The sequence below is a fragment of the Lampetra fluviatilis genome, chromosome 1 (assembly GCF_964198595.1).
Source record: "Lampetra fluviatilis chromosome 1, kcLamFluv1.1, whole genome shotgun sequence".
NCBI classification, from domain to species: Eukaryota; Metazoa; Chordata; class Hyperoartia; order Petromyzontiformes; family Petromyzontidae; genus Lampetra; species Lampetra fluviatilis.
Genome location: NC_136275.1, coordinates 34,133,811 through 34,152,897, shown reverse-complemented (window position 1 = coordinate 34,152,897; position 19,087 = coordinate 34,133,811). Strand labels below are relative to the sequence as shown.

General features: G+C 48.1%; 1 protein-coding gene across 1 annotated transcript in view; it reads right to left on the bottom strand.

The window, feature by feature from the left end:
• The window catches only part of LOC144944074 (glucagon receptor-like), a 51,261-nt gene that overhangs the window by 6,791 nt on the left and 25,383 nt on the right, over nt 1-19,087 (bottom strand). The window contains exons 3-10 of the mRNA XM_078872478.1: nt 15,654-15,761; nt 13,856-13,971; nt 12,751-12,857; nt 11,478-11,634; nt 9,247-9,406; nt 6,876-6,936; nt 3,857-3,926; nt 108-196 (exon numbers count right to left, since the gene is read on the bottom strand). Of these exons, the coding sequence (XP_078728604.1) occupies nt 108-196; nt 3,857-3,926; nt 6,876-6,936; nt 9,247-9,406; nt 11,478-11,634; nt 12,751-12,857; nt 13,856-13,971; nt 15,654-15,761 (868 nt within the window). The remainder of the gene's footprint in view (nt 1-107; nt 197-3,856; nt 3,927-6,875; nt 6,937-9,246; nt 9,407-11,477; nt 11,635-12,750; nt 12,858-13,855; nt 13,972-15,653; nt 15,762-19,087) is intronic.

Sequence of the window (19,087 nt, the reverse complement as noted above, 5' to 3'; positions counted from 1 at the left end):
TGGGTATTTTATGATTTTTATTACACTGCCAAAACCCAAAGTTGGCCAAGGTTTGCGCGGTGCAGTGTCCCTTATAGGACACGGCTCTGTGAGGAAATGCAACGCACCTGAATTTGAAGTCTGTGTAGCCCATCTGGTGAGCTCTGAGCTTGGAGGTGATAATTTTGAGTATTCTTATGAACATGATGAAGTTGATCTGCAAACACACGGCAAATGGGTCACATTTGCAAACGAAACAAAGTCTTGCGTGGCAATATACAGAGCGCCCATTAAGGTCATCATGAGCATCATTATCCATAATAAAGGTTTTTGGGTTAGATCGCGTAAGTGTAAATGTGTCGCAACCCTCCACCACCCAACACGGCCAATTAGTCAAAAATGTGTCACGTTAACAAAACGCCAATTAGTTACTTCTTCAGCCCACCGGTGTGTTTGAAGAGTGAATCCACAACATTTAGAATTTGAGTACGACGTTTCGCTGGTAATTACATCCAGCATCGTCGGGCGATTTGCCAGAAGCTATCCACCTGCTTCCGGTCTTAAAACAGTGCAGGACGAAGTCATCATTGAACCCAATCAGGTTTCGAGATCAGAAGCGGAGGTGGGGGGGTATTGTAATTATATAATAGATCAGTAATCAGTTAATTAGTATGTGATTCCTGTATAAGGAAATGTTATATGTATTGTGTATTACTTAATAATACGCTTCCAGGCTGTGCTAAGTCTGTAGCTATCAGAGCGGGTAAAATTATTGGTATTCCTCTCAATTTCGATGGATTCTCTAATTAGTTGTGGCCAGTTATTATTAGTTTTGTATAACACTACAACGTTATCAAAATCATTATGAGACCTCCTTTGCGTTATCAAAATCAATTGAGTGTCCTTGTTGGAAAGCATGTTCTGCCACGGCCGACAGTTGTGTTTGAGATCATTTAATGTTCCTTTGGTGTTATTTTAGTCTTATGCTAATGTTACATCCCGTCTGTCCAATATAGCAATTGATCCGATATACACCTATCATCACCTCTGCGGTGTAAATCCCTTTGTTTATGTTCCCTCCCTTGGCTGTCACCCTGTAGTTATCCTCGGTCACCGGTCATCCCTTGCAGCAACGTGTGGACAGGTCCATGAAAGGTAATGTCCACTTTCTAAATAAAATGTTTGTAAATGGAGGTATCAGTTTAAACTGCGCAGTTGAAATGTTGGGTCACGTGTTCCCTGGAAAACTTTTTCTTTTTTTCAAACGCAACCATTTTCGAGCGATCTTCAGCCACCCATGAGAGAAGCGTTCAAGGCGAGCAACCACAGCGCTGGAGATGCAGAAAATTAGTTTGGGTCTCTCAACATTCTCGACGAGATTCACGTCGCAACCGCCACGGCTTGGGGACGTGCAGATGTTTAAGAAGGATGAGGCTCGTGCGACGAGACTGCGCGCCGCGTAGTTTGACGGACCTTGCTCAACTTGCTGTCTGATTTGATGGGGGTTTTTTAAACAAACGGATGCTACCTCTCACGGAAGTCCTGTAAACGCGATGTGCACTTGTCCGGCTGACACGGCGCACACGTGAGTCTGGGGCGCTGTGACCGCAGCCGTGCGCCTTGCCTAAACCTCCTCCAGCGGCGATGTTTTCGACCACAGCACCCGCTGTTGTTATGTTAAATTAATGAACCAATTACTGCGCTTTGCCAATCTACTGCTGGATGAATACCTGCCCACGCCGTGCAGTAAAGGAGGTTGTTATATCGTTTTCCCCTCGGCTGATCGATGAGGAAGAATAAGTTACTAGAATATAATTTCCCCCACGTTTATTCGAGACAATTGTGTAACGTACCCTTTTCTCAACCAGAATCGCTGCACGAATGGCCGCAGATGGAGCCGCGCGGCGTGATTGATGCATTGTTTTCACCACAGCATCCTGATTATAGCTGTCCGTAATTCGACGGAATCCATCACGAGTAGATTATTTTGACGTAAAATGTATCGCTGCGTGCAAAGCGCCTATATTTATTTGGTCGACAAACTGTAACGATGTTTACATTTTTACCCTGTTCGCAAGTAAGATTTTTTTTTGGGAGGGTGGGGGGGCGGGAAGCACGCGGGTACCCTTTTTATCTGTCCTTCCGACAAATTTTCATTTGAATAAAAGACGTGGAGTTCAAATTGTAAAGAAACAAAGTGAATTGGAGACCTGGTAATATTTTAGTTATTAAATTTAAAAAGACACACGGGGGAGTGGGAGCAGAAAGGGGTTTAGCGTTGCAAGTTTCACCGATGCGGTTAGGCGTAGAGAAACCACCAAGCTACACGCAGCAACACTTTGGATCAAATAATTCTCCCATCCATCCTCGCCACCCCATTGCATTTGCACCCCCCCAACCCACAACCCCCCATACCACCCATTTACCGCATATTTTGTAAACTTAAAGCTGGCCCGCGGAATGCGTTGCAAATTAATGGCCAATTTGGCAATACCAACGTTGGTTTTGTACATATAATATACAGCCCTAGTCTGGGGACACTGTCACATTCGTCATATTTGTTTTCGTGAGCAATCACCAGCTTTTCTCTGTCCCATTTTCAGGCGACCGACACATTCCGCTGTCTTCCAATGAGCGCAGGGAGGTGTGGTCATTGTTAGGTAAGGTAGGGTTGAGAATTAGAATGCTGTACATTTCAACACCAACCTATTACTAAACCCGTGACCCAAACGTTTAACTTTTGCACAATGTTTATACAATAACTCGTCCTCAAAACATCTTCGGAATTGATTTTTACTTTGCAAAAATATGCTGGAAGGGTGCATTAACTGAAATGCAGGTGATGACCTCAATCTTTGCTGGGGGAAAAAAAGTTACGGCGCATTAATTTTTGTGTTTGTCTCTTTGCAATTTTCAGCGGGCAGTATAAATGTCCAGAGAAAGATGATGACGCGGAATTACTTCTCGGTCACAGCACTTAGGATGAGTAGGCCAAATCACCCTTGAAAAAGACCACCACAGTATAGCTAATGGGCTTTACTCAGATACTGAACATCTGACATTGGACTACTGATTTTTTTCCATACAGCGTCGAGGAAGCACTCAATGTGACCACAGGAAAACGGGGCCCTATGGTATTGGCCATAAGCGATGTAGAACCTATGAACTTTGAAAAATATTCTTGGTTCTTTCGGTAAAGTCACGTAGAAGGGAAATAATAAAAACAATCATCAGGTGTGAAAACCACACCTGATGATTGCTTGTATTGCAATCGAAACGTCGTGAGAATTTTATTGTTTTTTTATTATTTTCCTTCTACGTGACTTTACCGAAAGAACTAAGAATATGAATCCCTGCAGTCACGAAAGCTTTACATCGAAACTTTGAATAAGGTAAACAAAAACACCTGCAAAAATAGATTGTTTCACACCACCATCAGAGGGTATTGGACCAGATGGCTCAGAAGCATACTGCAAGTTCAAATCTTAGCTGCGGGTTGCCTCAGCCCATCATCCTTCTGGAGTCAATAATATACGAACCACTTTGTGGGTAAGTCAACAGTGTTTGCATGATGGATGGACTCGCCCCTACCATAGGAACGTGGCATATACACCACTGGTTCAGGGCTGTGAAGAGGAGATGATCACTCCCTCAATGCTCACTTGAGTGGGAACTCACTTTGTTGACTTTGACTGGATGGTAGTAGTGCGTGAAATCCCACGCAGGCCTTAGTTCACTCGTGCAATGCAGTTCCATTTCATGTTTGTAGTTTGAAGAAAAACAATTGCATCAATCCCATCTGTCGAACGGGCTGGCTCCGGCTTCTACTCTATAAGAATGTGCAATGCAATGTCGAAGGGGAGGCATGTGCTCTCACCAGAATGGCGAGGTGTATGGGCGTGCGGATGATCCACCAGTAGCCCATGTTCTCATTGTGCCCCCAGCACCTGTGATTACAATGCCATGTCACCAACATCAACATCATGCAATCTCACGATCATCATCATGATCATCCATACCATGTCACTATCATCAATATGTCCTAGCACATTTACCGCTTGTTACCGAAGTTTCGCTGCTTGTTACCGAGGTTCCTGGGTCGAATCCAGATGTCACCCTGATCTTTACTTCCGGTGTAGTAACCAAGTCATTACAACATGACGCCTGCTTCATGGTGGACATTAAAGATCCATAGTAGACATTGTTTACGTGACAGGCCATACTTGTCATCTGTGTTGGGTGGTGGTAGCGGGTAACAACACTTTCATAATAACGCAATCAAACCCCCCAAAAAATATTTATTTTCGATTAAAAATCCCCTGACGTCATTCACAAGAGTAGGCCGTTGTGTGCCGGCGTCACGATTCAAATTTTCATTTTCGAGTGCACACCTGCTTGACAAATCTGTCGCTCCGCATAAAAACTAATGAAAGTTCAGCATTGTTTGCACATCCCATCGGCCACGTGACCATCTAGGAGTCCACCATTTCAGCAGCACTTATCCAACATAAGCAAAACTGTGCCTGTCTCTGCTGATGCGGAACTCAACGTCGCATGAATCAGGCTCGCTCGAACCAATGCTGGTGAACTGCCAGATGTTGTTAGGCATGGACCCCCTCTGTTACATATCGGTCCTTACTCAATGCAAAATTATACAGCACAAGGCAAAGACCTGTTCACCCTCATAGTGAATCTTATGTCACGTGAAGCGGTGATTGCTGTGAGGTTGGCTGGGAATATGTAGTTTGTGGTTGTTTCTGTTGTTGTTGAGGTTTTACATTGTGACGAGAATGGTTTCCACAGTATCTTGTTCTGACTGTTGGTATTCAACTCTGGGGAGTTGCCTGTGATCAAATCACAGAGTATATAGGCCCATCTCGTCAGATATTGGAAGCCAAGTAAGCCTGAATAGTGCTTGAATGGGTAACCGTCGTGCACAAACGGGATGCTATAGGCTGCTGTGGGGTTATGTGGTGAGCAGTCGAGGGCAAGTTCAGCAAAATCCATTGTTGCTCTGTACTTCTTCGCTTCCACATCCACGCTCCCCGCCTTCACCAACCCAAACTGACTAGCGTGGCGAAGTATGGTCAAATAACTCCCACGACTCGTACGGTGTGAGAAGGCCCTCATCCAGCAGTGGATTGACAAAAGGGCTGCACGTGTACAGTACATGGGGGAGGGGGGGGTGATCCGAGTCTGATGGGATAGGACATGGCAAGGCTTACGGACAAAGGTGCATGTCAAAACTAAAGGCCAATTGTCAACGTAACAAGACCTGTTCAGTCTGCCCGAATCTCTCGTCTTCTGCGTTCATGTGTTGTGTCGGTCAGCAATGTTAATGTGTTCATGCCGAGGTTTGTGGGTACGCCATTGTGGAGCATTGCAGGAGCAACCTCATGGTGAATATCTGAAATTTTGCCGGCGAAAGTTGGAAGTGGGCAGTTGCACTATGGTGCGGTCCACAGTTTAACATTGGTGAGCGCGTTCACCTATAATTGACTCAGAATGGCCTTGCTGAATCTCAGGACTCTCTTTCAGGAGAATTCTTCACTGGGATGTTTGGCCAATTCCATTCAAGAGTGTGTTTTTTGTGTGTAAGAAGGAGGAAACTGGAGAAACCCCACCACGTCTATGAGAAGATAACCGCTCAAAACTTTACGAAAATGAAATCAAGAATGTGTGTGTTGCCATAATAATAGTTTACATTTGCAAGCCTCATTTCATATGTAGATCCAATGTGCCACCTCTTAGCCTGGCAGGTTTGTGCGTTTCAAATATCTTTAGATGATCCACCAACTGTTACTTCCAAAGCACCGAATCACAGGTGCATGCCACAGTGGGCAGCTACCTGCCAATTGGCAGGTGTGGTGGAGTAAACCACCACACACACCACTCCACCTTTGCCCCCACTGTGCTGATGTAGCCCGAACCACATTTTAGGCTGAGTCGACTTAGAAGATGCACAGGTCAGGTTCAGATTCCAATTGGTAGGCACCTAACGATAATCAATTCAAACTGATTCCCATGTTCGCAATATATGTGTGGAATCACGCATGTTGTCTTTTATTTAATTATGAAAATGACAACATGTGCCCTACACGTTGGCTAATAGAAAAACACAACACAACAGGGGTGGGGCGGAACCCAAGGAGACTCACGATACGGATGTCACAGTACAAACTGGGGAACAAGAATTGTGGCTCAAATCGAATCGTGGCAACCGATTCGTGACAACTCATCATTAATTGCCGACTGATTTCCACCACTGTTGTGGATACCGTGGTCAGGAATTGAACCCGGGTGGCCGGGACCTTAGCACAGTGCATAAGCTACTACACCACCATCACCACCACCGCACCAGATAGTCCGTGATATTTCACTGGTCGGCACCACCCAAGGTGGAATAACATTCGCGGTTCCAATTTCTTCACGTGTGAATTACGCGATGACCGTGTTGAAATGCGTCGGTCGGCAAGTAATCCACTCTTATTCGCCGAAAAAATAAATGAGTCCAAGTTTTCGCCACCGTAGTTGGTACCCGTTTCTGTGACGGCCCAGGAACCGAGACAGACATCCCCTGTGGAGCCACGCAGACTGTCGGGGCAATGAAGACCGCAAGGGTACACGAGGGGGTGGGTGGCCCGTACCACGCCCGACCGCCTTTGTCTCCCTAGTGGCGATATTTACACACCGCACCAGGTACTCATTTGAGGCCGAGTCGACCTAGGGGAGGCCCAGGACCGGTTCAGATAATCGTCACTGGTGTTGACCGTGAGCAGGAAATCGAACCCGTGTCGCCGGGTTAACAGCGCAGTGTGTTAACCGCTACACTACCGCCCCCCCCCCCCCCCCACTATAACACACGCACACACACACATATGTATGTTCACACTTACTCTGTATTTTCCTTCAAATATTTCACCACCACCCAGGGAGCCACGAACAGCACGGGAGTTCCTGCAGATGCGGCCGCAGTGCCGCGCCACCGGCAACACAGACACGGAGCAAATCACACACCACACAGCGCACCCCCCCCCCCCACCTGAAAATCATAGGCGCCTTGTAGAATGTTTTCGCCGAAGGGCCGGGTCGAAACGTGCAAAATCCACGGCTTCGCAAATCAAGGCGTCTCTTAAACAATGCACACGAGGACGTAAATAACGCGGCTAACGGTTTATTTTGACATGGGATTGTCAACAGCGTAAACGCAGAGCAATGCGCGGTGGGGGGGGGCAGCAGGATAAGGGGTGGGGAGCGCTCGCGTGTCTCGGTGGGAATCAGGAGCAGCCCCTCGCCACTGCCCGCGTCGTCGTCGTCGTCGTCATCATCATCGCCACGTGGTTCGGGGGGGGGGGGCAGTTGGGGGGCAGCGTTGCCAAACGGCCTTACGGAAAGTTGACAAACAAACCTCAGCGATGCTGAATGTCACTAGATCAGTCTTTTTGTTGTTGTTGTGTGTTTAGTTTGTTGTCCTTCCCCCGCATCTCCGATTAGCACGGTTGGCTACGTACGGTGCAAAAGAAGTTCAACATACATACATTCTAAAGCCATTGAAAAATCACTGAACAGTTTTGCCAAAGTTTACCGTGCATAAAAACGCAGTTTACCATAGGTAAAAGGACAGTTTACCATGCGTGAGAGCAAGTGTTATGCATACTAAACTGAAAGCTAAAGGTGAAATCCTCTAATTGCTTCCTCATGCCTCTCCTAGACAGAGCTCGAGTAAGCCCCTCTAAAGGGTGTTTGGCATTCTCTTCCATGTTGGCCAGATGTCTTGGAAGAGGTGACAGTGTCGACGCTTTAGCCCATCACGCGTGATCTGCCCTAAGACCAAGTGTGACATTACCCATTTATACTGTGGGGAGGGTGGCGATAGGAGGAGATTTCCAGATAAAACCAGCGACTTTTGGATTGGAAGCCCAATTAGCTGACCGTTACACCACTGTGGCAGCATCCTGTAAAAGGACCACATTTGTCCATCAAACCGATTGGAATGGCTACTGAATCCAGAAATTACCCTTGTATAGAAAGTCGCTAGATTTGTCGCTCGTCACTTTTTTATATAAAGCTACGTTGCTAAGGAAACTGTAAGAGGGCCCACGCTTTACCCCAAAAAACGTCCCGAAGATTGTGTGACAAAATCGCCAAGGTGATACCACCGTGGGAGAATCAGGAGTGACACTTTACACTGGCCAGTAACATGTCTGCTCATTGGCTCTAGGCGATGCCCGTTGCTTAGGTACCAGCCTGTGATCATTATCACTGCGTACATAGTCATTATCATTATTTACCCTATGCAGTAGATCGAGGCTTCAATCTGCCATGAAGCAAATGCGCACAACTCCAAACCGCGCAAGCCACGGCAGATGCGGATACTTGGTCAGCACGATAGGAAAATTAAAAAAATTCTCCGGCAGTGTCCGGCGAAAATGGTAACCCAAAAAACGACCGTGGGACATGAAGCGACTCAACGCCCGATTCACAGACACACGAAAGAGGAAGCGTCAAAGCGATCTACTGTGCTACTCCTGATGCAATCATCTGGCTCAACCACCCAAATGTCAAATCAGAGTCATCGCTCGACATCAGGGGTGACCAATCTGTAAAAATTCAAGAGCCAAAAAGTACTCTGTCAGTTCTGCAAAGAGACAAATGTTTCGATTTAAAGCTTTCGTGACTGTAGGGATTCATCTTCTTGGTTCTTTCGATAAAGTCACGTAGAAGGGAAATAATAAAATAATAAAAATATAACATAATAAAATAATTCTCACGACGTTTCGGCCACAATGCAAGCAGCCGTCCTCAGGTGAAAGACAGCGTCTGAATGAATTCATTCAGACGCTGTCTTTCCGACAGACCTGTTATTCACCTGAGGACGGCTGCTTGCGTTGTAGCCGAAACGTCGTGAGAGTTATTTTATTATGTTTTATTTTTATTATTTTATTATTTCCCTTCTACGTGACTTTACCGAAAGAACCAAGAAGAAGACAAATGTTTGTGTATAAGTGTGTGTGTATATGTGTATATGTAGACAGTTTTCGGCACAGTACGGGGAGATATTCATTTGTCTTTGCTACTGTCATAGGATGTTCCACGTTATGCCCCTTCGATAGAGTTGCATGTGGTGGATTAAAGAGCCGCATGCGGCTCTGGAGACGCAGGTTGGTCACCGCTGCTCTACATCAACATCAGCTGTACGAGCTCACTACTTGTAGGAGGGGGAGTTCGAAGGGGGTGGGTGCAGGGAGTGTGGTTGATGTGACCCACCCCAGCCGACGGCGAGGTACACCTTGAAGTAGGTCTCCTCGGAGAAGACAGGCACCACGAGCAGCGTGTGCAGGTACACGCCCTCCACCAGCAGCCAGTAGTAGTTGGCGACGATGCAGTACTGCGTGAGCACCTGCGCCGTGCGGCAGCCTGCCGCCGCCTGCACGCGCCGCACACGCACGCGAGTGAGGTGAGATGTTAACTCCCTCGCCTGGTACACAGGAGGTCGCGGGTTCGATCCCGACCCTGACGCCCGCTGTATATTTGGAGTTTGCGTGTCTCCCTCTATCTCTCTCTCTCCCCGTGGTCGCGTGGATTTTTTTCTCCGGGTCCTCCGGTTTTTCCCTCCATATTTAGAATCAACATCACGCGTTTAGACTATTTGGCTGCTCTGTATTTCAACTTGATGAGCCACATCGCTGAGCTCACATTTGTGGCCAGGTAACTTCGTAAAAATATATGTAGCTCAGTGGGCCTTACCTGGTAAAACAATAAATAGTTTATATAGTATCCAGTAGAACGAGCGGTAGAGCGAGCAATAGAGCGAGCAGCTTGCCGATGGAAGGTTGCGAGGTCAAATGCTGGTTGGGGGTTGACTCTGCACAGCATCCCTCTGGGGTCGATAGCAAGAGTACCGCTTCGTAAGGAAGTCCAAAGTAGTTATCCTAAGGATAGCCTCGCCCCTATCGCATAAATGTGGAATGTTCATCACTGGCTCAGGACTGTAAGCAGAAGATGAGCAGGCAATCACATTGGCTTGGTTGTCTCCACGTAAACATGGTGTACGGTCTTGCTTTTTGCGTTGAACGGAGGTCCCATATTTTAAAATGTAGCACTCTTACCAATAACATCTGGTAATCCAGCAGCATTTGTTTAATGAGTCTGACTGCTGATGAGACCCAGAAGGTAAAACCCAGTCCACAGTTTGCTTGCTCAAATGCAGCTTGATAACATTGGTCTGGAAAGCCTTGAGGCTGATGGACTCACAATATATAAGACAACTACACAAAGACCTACGCAGACGAAGTATCCGATTCGTTCCGGTTTGGGCTCATCAATGGGTGCACTTTGTATGAAAGCAGAATGAGTGGTAGCTGTCCACAGTAAAGCGACCAATCACCCCCCCCTCCCCCACCCCAGCCTAGCCCCCACCGATTTACACGCAACTCCGACAGGCAAATGTCAGGGCATTAGGGGCACACTTTGGAAGGCAAGGGCACATTTCAGATATAATCCCTCTCCAACCAACCCCTCCCCCCACTCCACCCTCCACAACATCCCACGTCCATCGCCCACTCACCCTGCCCCACCTGCTCGTGATTCAGACTTGCTCCCGAGGGCTTTTGCGGCGAGTGACCTTTAGCTGCCCCCACGCAAATACAGCACGCACTCCAAGAGCGTCGCATCCGCTGCAGCCCGGTTTACGACAGCGACCCCTTCGTAGCGACGCCTGCGACCAGATCGGCCGCAACGCGTCCGATCGCGTCGGCTCTCGGAAGCCAAGCGGGCTTTGAGCCTGGGCCGAGGCTCCGACTGGTGGCCGCCGTGCACGAGAAGGTGGCGGTTGCGGGCATGGGGGCTGGCGAAGGCACCGCCAGGAAGCGGCAGCGCCACGATGAGTGGTGAGTTGCGTCCGGATTCTCCGGTTTGATTCCCGCATGAGACCACCCGTGTGTTGTCCCAGCCAAATGGAGTCACTCGCCGACCTCTACACTGAGCGTCATCCGAGTCTTTGGGTGCAACCGCCCACCTCGTCATTAATGAGGGTGTCTCTTGCCAATTGATTCACCCACCTGGCTACCTCGTCACTCATGAGGGTCTTCATCGTCGATGGGTTCACTCACCCACCTCGTCACAAATGAGAGTGTCCCTAGTCGGTGGGATAACCCCCCCCACCCACCTCGTCACTAATGCGCATCTTCCTGGTCAATGGAATGACCCACCCACCTCGTCATTAATGAAGGTATTCCTGGTCAATTCAATGACCTACACACCTCATCACTAATTAGGGTCTTCCTGATCAATGGAATGACCCACCCACCTCGTCACTAATGAAGGTATTCCTGATCAATGGAATGACCCACCCACCTCGTCACTAATGAAGGTATTAGTGGTCAATTGAATGACCCACCTACCTCGTGTCACTAATGAGGGTCATCCTAATCAATGGAATAATCCACCCACTTCGTCACTAATGAAGGTATTCCTAGTCAATGGAATGACCCACCCACCTCGTCGCTGATCAGGGTGCCCCAGTCCATGGAGTCGCCAAGGGGCATATCCCAGCGCGTCTCCAGCAGAGCGTCACGCACCAGGATGGACGCCGCTCTCAGCATGAAAGAGGCGAAGAGGTTCGCGTGGATCGAGTTGCGGGTGCAGTGAAGCCTCCTGGGCAACCACGAGCACGCGATTCGGCGATGACGCGACCAGAGCACGCAATCGTGCAATCGCACGAGCACACGATCACGTGGTCACGCGATCACGAGAAGACGCGATCACGCAATCGCACCGCCAGCCACCTCCACCACGGTAGGATCCGTGTGTTATTGCGGCCTCCTGCGAGGGGGCCCCTCTGAGCTGTTGCGAGTGACGGAGGGGTGCTCCAGGGTTGATGCTTACGACACTTGTGTACGCATTGCCTGGACTCTCTTCTCGTATCATGAGCTCAAGTGATTACTGACTTTTTTCCATTCCTTTATCGACATTGAAGTTAAAATGTGTCTCTCAACGTTTAGCGTGTTGAGATGATTACTGACTTTTTTCCATTCCTTTATCGAAATTGAAGTTAAAATGCACTATTAGAGTAATAATTGTACTATTTTTACAATTATTATAGAATGTATAACTTTACTATAATAAATTATCTAAATGCAACCGCATCTCAAGAAGATCCATTTTGTTTGTGGGTTAAGCCACGTGGTACAGTTTATTTATAAAATACTTGTCAATGACCCTCCACCACCCGACAAGATTGTCACGTTTACAAAGATGTTATTTATACGTGGCCAATGTATCAATCAAAGTCTGACCACTAAAACAGCTGCTGCTCCTCACCGGTGACGAAAGAATACGCACGACTGGAATTAAACTCAAACTGCTCTGAGCTTCATCCGGTGGCCAACTCAGCGCTCAATTTCCGAGTGTCCACGAAGCAACTTCATGTGGAGTGGCAGCCAATGACGGGCAGAAGAGAGGTGGAAAGTCGCGCAACTGGACTCGAACAGGGGTCGGGTCTCAGTACTGTGAACGATCGGAAGGAAAGGAAATTCCAGAAACAGGCAGCAGAGAAGAAACGACCTCCTCTATCAAAATAATTTTGTCAGGAAGCCTTTCAATGCTGAAGCGGAGATCACGTGCAGGGGGGGGGGCAGAGTGAGATGAGAGCGGGGAGAGGCAGTTGAGACTGGGTCAGACGGGGTGTCGGGGGGGAGTGACGACAAGGGGAGGAAACGTCTCAAATGTCTCAAGACCCCGAGCGGTCGATGTGCTCGCTGCCGCACGCACCTGAAGGACAGGAGCACGCCCAGCGCGATAGTGAGGACAGCCAGGGACAGCGAGTAGCCCACGGTGTACATCGTCTTGTAGCCACTCAGGATCTGAGACTGACCGGACTGCCGCACACACAAACGCCGTCGCGACAACAGCGATCGTCTGTACCCATGCGCGTGCCTCGATGACACACGCCCCCCCCACATCCCCCTCACCCCTCCTCACCCCCCCCCCCCCCCCTGTTTCTTTAGAGGGCCCCTCAGGTAAAGCTTTTGGGAGCCTGAGTCGTAGAATTGGGATCCTTTTCATCATTCAGCGCAGGGAGCACACTGAATGGGATCAACACTCGCATTTATATGAACTAAAGGTAAAGATTCCCCAAATAGCCTCTTACAGGCTGTTGAGGCAAATACTGTTCGCGAGCACCTATGAAGGGCGACCGCTCCCCACACATAGACACACACGCATCCTTGTGCCTCGATGGCTTCCGGGGCCCTTTCCTCCCTATCCACGCAGAAGACGACTTAAATCATTTAACGGCTCTTGTTGTGATGCACAAGAACACCCAAAGACAAAGATCTCCCGTAGAGCCTTCAACAGACTGTTGGGGCAAGTGCCGTGAGCGAGTAGCGCCTATGAAGGCTGGCATGGCCACACGAGGGGTGGGGGGCCAGCACCACGGAGACACACGCACCCACGCACACACAAGCGCGCGAACACGCACGCACAAGCGCACAAGCACACGCACGCACACACTAGCGTGCACACGCACGCACACACGCACACACAAGCGCGCACACACACACGCACACACAAGCACGCACACACACACGCACACACAAGCGCGCACACACACACGCACACACGCACGCACACACAAGCGCGCACACACACACGCACACACAAGCGCGCGCACACACACGCACACTCGCACAAGCACACGCACGCACACACTAGCGTGCACACGCACGCCCACACGCACACACAAGCGCGCACACACACGCATTCACGCACACACAAACACGCACGCACACACACGCACTCACGCACACACACGCACACACAAAAACGCACGCACACACACGCACGCCCACACAAGCGCGCACAAAGGTGCGCTCACCTGCTCCCCGACGGGAGGGTCCGCGCACTGGCTGAGGTCGCGCCACGGCTGCCCGTCGCCGTCCGTCTCCCACTGCCCATCGGGGCCACAGCGCCTGTACGCGAGCCCATGGCGGACTGGACAGGCGCATGCCGAGCTCCGTTAGTGGAGAAAGCGAGCGTGGTCACGGCCGGCACTCGGAGACGTGAGCCGGCCGTCACCTCGTCGATGACGCGCCGTCATCATCATCGTCGTCGCCGCCGGAGACACGATAAATGTTTATGCCGCCGTGCATCCCAAACCCAGGAGGAATTTGAGCGTTTGCCACTGCGGAGAACTAGTTACAAATTTTTTTTATCACAAATGTCTCGTGATTATATCAGCGGGGTATCTGTAACTGGATATCTCTATAAAAAATAACTTTATTTTTACCAGGTAAGGCCCGCTGAGCTATATAGCTCTTATTTCAGAAGCGATCTGGCCACAACTGATTTCCCAACGATTTGGCTTATCATGTGGACATTTATAGCAGCCAATAATCTAAATGCGTGTTTCTAAATATGGAGGGAAAAAATCTTAGGACCCGGAGAAAAATCCACACGACCACGGGGAGAACATGCAAACTCCAAATATACAGGCGTGAGTGTCAGGATCGAACACCACGACCTCCTGTATACCAGGCGAGGTAGTCAACTTTTCGCCACGGTGGCGACCTTATATTCGTGTAGGCTGAGTGAGCGTCTTTCGCAATGAAATTATTTCTCTGGAACGGTGGCAACCGCCAGCGCCACGTGCGATGACGTATGCATCATTTTACCGTTGCGTCCAGATTATAATTGCCCGCACGTGGATGGGATCCATCACGCGTCGTTCATTTCAACTCATTTCACTGAACGCGCAATCAATGTATTGAACAAAACATGGCGAATGTGCTACATTTGTATTCAGTTTGCGAATAGGACAAACTTCCTGGAAGGACGCGTACAGTTGTATCCATCATATTAGAGGGGTGGCTAAACAGTTCATGCACTTTTCTATGGCACCCAGCCACCCGAGTTCAATTCCCACTCACAGCTAACATGATATTGGCACGTGATATCTGAACGATTCCTGTCCCCTGCCCCTTCACCAGCTCGCATGTGGTGAAGCATGGTGAAACAACCCCCATCGCTGACATCATGTGGGGAGGCCTTCATCCAACAGTGGATTGGCAAATGGCTGTACAATTATAATATAGACCGTATTCTCTGGAGTATGCGACACACCTTGTTTCTCTGTATTTTACAACAAAGGTTGAGCGTGCATCTTGAAATCCAGTACAGATTAGTATAACCGTTTTGATATCGGGTATAATGTTGGTGTGCCTCTTGCTTTCTAGAGCATCGCATAATGGTGGCGAGATGTTAACTACCTTGCCTGGTATACAGGAGGTCGTGGGTTCGATCCCGACCCTGATGCCTGCTGTATATGTGGAGTTTGCGTCTTCTCTTCGTAGTCGTGTAGATTTTCTCCGGGTCCTCCTGTTTCCCCCTCCACATTTAGAATCGACGAGTTTAGAGTATCTGGCTGCCATAGATGTCTAGCTTCTGACCAGGCCGCTTTTGAAAAAGAGCTGTATAACTCAGTGGGCCTCATTTGTTAATATAAATATAGTTTATAATTAAATATTTCTGGAGAATATGATCGGTTTTCCGCATTTTACTCATACAAATATCAGTGACTGCTCCACCTGGCCACACCTTCCCACCCTAGGGGCAATGCTTCTCCCTCAGTCCCTCCCACCCTCCCCCACCGTAGGGGCTGGAGAAGTGCCGCTCACCTTTGTCGTGCCAGGGCACGTACCAGGGGCACGACACGTTCACCACCGAGTCGGGCAGCGCGTCCGGCCAGCACGCGTAGCGGTCAAACGTGCGGTTGCAGTAGACACCTGCACAACCGGGACCGCACAGCGAGCGGTCAGCGGCAGAATGAGTCTGTTGTGGTGGGTTGTCGGTTATAATAGCAATGATTTAAAAAAAATGGATGCCTTCACATGCAATAAAGCCTCACGAATACAATTATTCGTTTGTGAATTAATTCCCAAGTCGAATCATGTTGCCCAATCCTGATAAATCCTTTAAATAATAGTGGGATGAATGGTAATGTTAGGAATAATAATGCCCTCTCTTTACTCAGGGAAGAAGCCTCATTGGGTTGTCATGCTCTTTAACAGGAGGGCCCTGCATTGGGAGTTTTTTTAACAGTTGTATCAATGGGTGTTTGTTACGTGGGAGGAAATATAATTAAATCAAATTCCATGCATATGAGGGGGTGACGATCAATATCCACACAGGTAGATACAAAATGTAATTTCTCTGCTGCCATCTTCTGACCACCATTGCAGGATAAGCCTACAACAGCTGATATGTTTTATTGGCAGTCTTCCAAGCAAGTACTAATCGGGCTCAACCCTGCTAAATTTTCCAGATAAGACGAAATCAGACATTCGGGGTGATTTGGGTTGTAGGCCATGACACATTATAAAGACAGGTCTATCTCAACCCACTGCTGAATGAAGACGACACTTAGCCACCTCTGGTCAGTTCGAGTTGGTAAAGTGGGGGGGTGCATAGGGCAGGTTCGGATATCACAATTATAATTCTCCAAAGATGTTTGCCGTGTTCAGGGTTCATCATGCAGTGCGAGAACGATTGCGTCGCTGCTGCACCCCCCAGAATGAAACTAAGAGACGTTAAACGGACTCTGTTTCTCCAAGAAAACAAGAAGATAAATAAATTATGATTGTCGTCCATCAGCACGTGCGCTTTCCGCACCAATGCTTTGCAGCGACATTTATTTCAGCAGCAAACTCCCCTCCGCGGCAGGGGGGCAGCGAAGTGGTGAGGCTTGTGCCTCGCAGCTCGGAGCATCTGGGTTCAAATTCTGCCTCGGGTGTCTTTCTGCGTGGAGTTTTCGTGTTCCCTCACCCCCCTCTGTTCTGTACGGGTTTTAGCCAGTTCATGCAGTTTCTTACACGTAGCTAAAATATACAATGTTATTTGGTGTTGACCTAACATCACCATGTAGCAAGGCACTCCTTGAAAAATAGCTTTCAGACTCAGTTTGGCTGTCTTCGGTAAATAAGTGATTATTGTCATTATGCAACGTCTCAGTTTGACAGACCAACATGACTCTGGGAAGTGCCGGCATTGCTAGATTATCGCTAACAGCAATGACCCTTGCTTCTTGTCGTACATCTGGGCTTAATGGATAAAGGCTCATGACTGGTTGCCCTGGAATATTTCGCATTCCTTTGAGAAAGAAAAACAACACCATTGAATCCTACTTTGAGTTCACGACTGCTTTAACACGTGACTATCACACGGTTAGAGCGCCAGATACACAAGAAGACATGCGATTAAATAAATACACTTTTATATCAATGTTATGTGAGTGAACGTCAGCCCACGTAGCCACAGAGCCATGTGACAGCCTCCTCCTCCAACACGTGCAGGGCAACCATTCTGGCCAGCACGCCCTTGTCGCACATCACAGCCAGAGATGTCCAAATGCATTGCCGTGCGGAGCACGAAGAGTGATACGAGATTCAGACATTATTTATGGTTGATTGGGGGCGTGCGTTGGAGGGGCTCACGTGGTAGATTAGCCAGTTGTGTTTTCTGTAGGTGAATTCAATATTCAATCAGATCCAATTACAGACCGCATTTCCTCCTGAACGGAGCACTCAAAACCTTGGCACGGTGACGCACCCACAGCAGAAACAATTATTTTCTTTCTCTATCCACACGTTTGCAATCAAGCTGGAGAACACCGTAGGAAATGTCATCGCCGGCTCTTAATCTCTTCCCGAATATCGCCGGCAGATTTTCCGCCAGCAATTATAATTCTCCAAAGTTATTTTTGGTTGTACCGCGTGTCGTTCGGTATCGTGAGCAACATTTTAATGTTGAATATATTCAGGACATCAAAGGGCGTTTTCACTGCAGGTGTTCCGTTATGGCAACTGCTGGATGATGATGATGATGGTTGTTACTGCGAGTGAAACGCTGTGCCTGATTGGTAGATGCTGGGGATCGCTCTCCAACACAGTGGTATGCTGAAGCAACAGCTTTTTTTCAAGAGACAACTTCATAAAATGTTGCTGCGTCAAGTGGAGGAGGATGCATATCAAACATCCGAATTTTTACTCTCGCGAATCTGACCCAAACGTCAAGCAATGCGTGATAATATTGGTCGCGAAATAGCTGCGTGTTAATCATATCGAGTTGCTGAGTTGCAATAATCCGACGGAACGGAGACTTCCACGATGCGAAGCAGGTGTCTGCATGAGGGTCACTGTGGAGTCCGAACTCTTTTCACGCAGTCGGATGCGATCGCGCAAAGTTAATTTAATTCGGCCAGTCTGCACCACACAACTGCCACTGGTCATGTCGCCAGCGCAGACAGAACTCTCGCGCATTTTGATGGATCACGTTTTGAATTTTCTTGATCAAAACACTTTTCCAGAATTGTTTTTCTAGTTTGGGAAGTCAGAGAAGTCACGTGATGCTATCTGAGTGGACATTAACTGCAGCAGTAGCATGACATTTATGTCTTCATGCTCCAGTAAATTGAAAACGAATTTCTGTAGAACAGTTTTTTTGTGTTTAGTTTGTTGTCCTTCCCCCGTACCTCCGATTAGCACGGTTGGCTACGTACGGTGCGAAAGAAGTTCAACATATATACACAATATCAAAGTGATCCTCCCGTCTCCAGACACTCTCTTGCGAGCTCACCCACCAGGACTGCATCTTCCCTTCGGATTGAGCCAGAATAACCAAAATTAGCACAACAATCGCGCGCAAATTAGTTTAACAAAGAAGCGAACATTATTACGTTTAAATTTGACTGTAGACATTAAACGGCTTGCACATCTATCGTGTGCAATTATCGTTTTTTGGTCGCAAATGCTAATTTTTAATGAAAAATACAGGAGAAAATAAATTCACTATTTAACACCATTTACATGGGCTCCTTGATACCCGTAGATTTTGTTTTTGTTTAAAGGTGGAAGTTAATATTTGTTTGATCTAGAGTGGATTCAGAAGCTTTATAAATCCAAATTGGTTTGCATTGCATGAATAATAATTTACAACTTTTAATCAATCCACAAAATGGTAGATGAAAGGTTTACCCATGCTGTGTCATGGAGATTTTTTGACCATACTTCACCACGTTGGTCAGAGCAGGTTGGTCAAACGGGGGAAGGTGAGG